The following is a 1,677-nucleotide window of genomic DNA, read 5'->3' on the forward strand; positions in this document are numbered from 1 at the left end:
ATTGATCAGTTATGACCTGGAAAATAAATACTTGATTTCACAGATTTTTAAGACTCTTTGCCAACACATGAAAGATACTATTTTTTCCTATAATTTGCACAGGGTAATTCATTCATTTGGAGACAAATTTCTCATTGCCAGTTACATGAATGTCTTGGAATTCGGTATGCACTTCTAAAAAAAAAGATGAGGATATAATTGTGTAAGTATTCTGACAGAATATTGCCTTGAGAATCTATAAATACAAACAGAAATGTCAGGGTTGCCATCCGATTTGAATACATACAGGATTCAGATGAATAATGTGACTGAGGTCACTATGTTTATATTGACAGGCTTCACAGATAATTTTGAGCTATTTTTAATATTTCTAGCAATTTATCTCTTTACTCTGGTAGGAAATTTGGGGCTAGTTATATTGGTCATTGGGGATTCCCGGCTCCACAATCCCATGTACTATTTTCTGAGTGTGTTGTCATTCTTGGATGCCTGCTTTTCTTCAGTTATCACCCCCAAAATGTTGGCCAATTTCCTGACAGAGTATAAAGTCATTTCATTGCTTGGGTGTGCAACACAGATGTTTCTTTTTGTTACCTTTGGGACTACCGAATGTTTTCTCTTGGCTGCAATGGCTTACGATCGCTATGTAGCTATCTTTAACCCACTGCTCTATTCAGTTAACATGTCACCCCGAGTCTATGTGCCACTCATCATTGCTTCGTATGTTGCTGGAGTTTTGGATGGTACTTTACACACTGTAGCCACATTTAACCTTTCTTTCTGTGCATCCAATGAAATAAGACATGTGTTTTGTGACATCCCTCCCCTCCTCGCTATTTCTTGTTCTGACACTCATATCAACCAGCTTATACTCTTTTACGTTGTTGGCTTTATTGAAATAATGACTATTCTGATAGTCCTAATCTCCTATGCTTTCATTCTGTTGGCCATTCTGAGGATGCGTTCTTCTGAAGGGAGGCAAAAAGTCTTTTCCACCTGCGGCTCTCATCTAACTGGAGTGTCAGTTTACCATGGGACAATCCTCTTCATGTATGTGAGGCCAAGTTCCAACTATGCTTTGGACCATGATATGATCGTGTCTATATTTTACACTGTTGTGATTCCCATGCTGAATCCCATAATCTACAGTTTGAGGAACAAAGATGTTAAAGAGGCAGTGAAAAGATTGTTTGAGAGATTGTTTTATAAATAAAGAACTATATTATCATTGAGTGAAACTTAACAGAATAATATCAATCCATTTCTCTACGGTCAGAAATGAAGGAAGAAAATCCATTATTTTCACTTAGTTGTGTGTTCATATCTCAGAAGAAAGCTAATCTTCTAATACAAGATTTTATATTTATGGTTAAATTAAGTGCTTTATATTCCCATAATTACATTCCAATGTATCCATATTATATTGATTTTTAACTTTTTAAATTGAAATAAATCATTCATACATAAACATACATAAATAATAAATGTATAATAGTTGTGAACTTACAAAACAAACATATAACATCAAACATATATAACATCACACTCTACCATCAATAACTTGCATTGTTTTTAAAACTTTTTGACTAATGATTAAAGAGCATTGTCAAAATATTACTACTAAACAATTTTTCCCATAACCAATCTGATTATTATTATCTTTATATAATTTATATA

General features: G+C 33.7%; 1 protein-coding gene across 1 annotated transcript; it reads left to right on the forward strand.

The window, feature by feature from the left end:
- The first annotated feature begins 253 nt into the window (after window positions 1–253).
- LOC101423650 (olfactory receptor 5T9-like) lies at window positions 254–1,213 on the forward strand. The gene has a single exon (XM_058306398.2). It carries the CDS (start codon window positions 254–256, stop codon window positions 1,211–1,213), a length of 960 nt encoding a protein of 319 aa, XP_058162381.1.
- Window positions 1,214–1,677: the final 464 nt, after the last annotated feature.

The sequence above is a fragment of the Dasypus novemcinctus genome, chromosome 10, assembly GCF_030445035.2.
Source record: "Dasypus novemcinctus isolate mDasNov1 chromosome 10, mDasNov1.1.hap2, whole genome shotgun sequence".
In the NCBI taxonomy this organism is placed as follows: domain Eukaryota; kingdom Metazoa; phylum Chordata; class Mammalia; order Cingulata; family Dasypodidae; genus Dasypus; species Dasypus novemcinctus.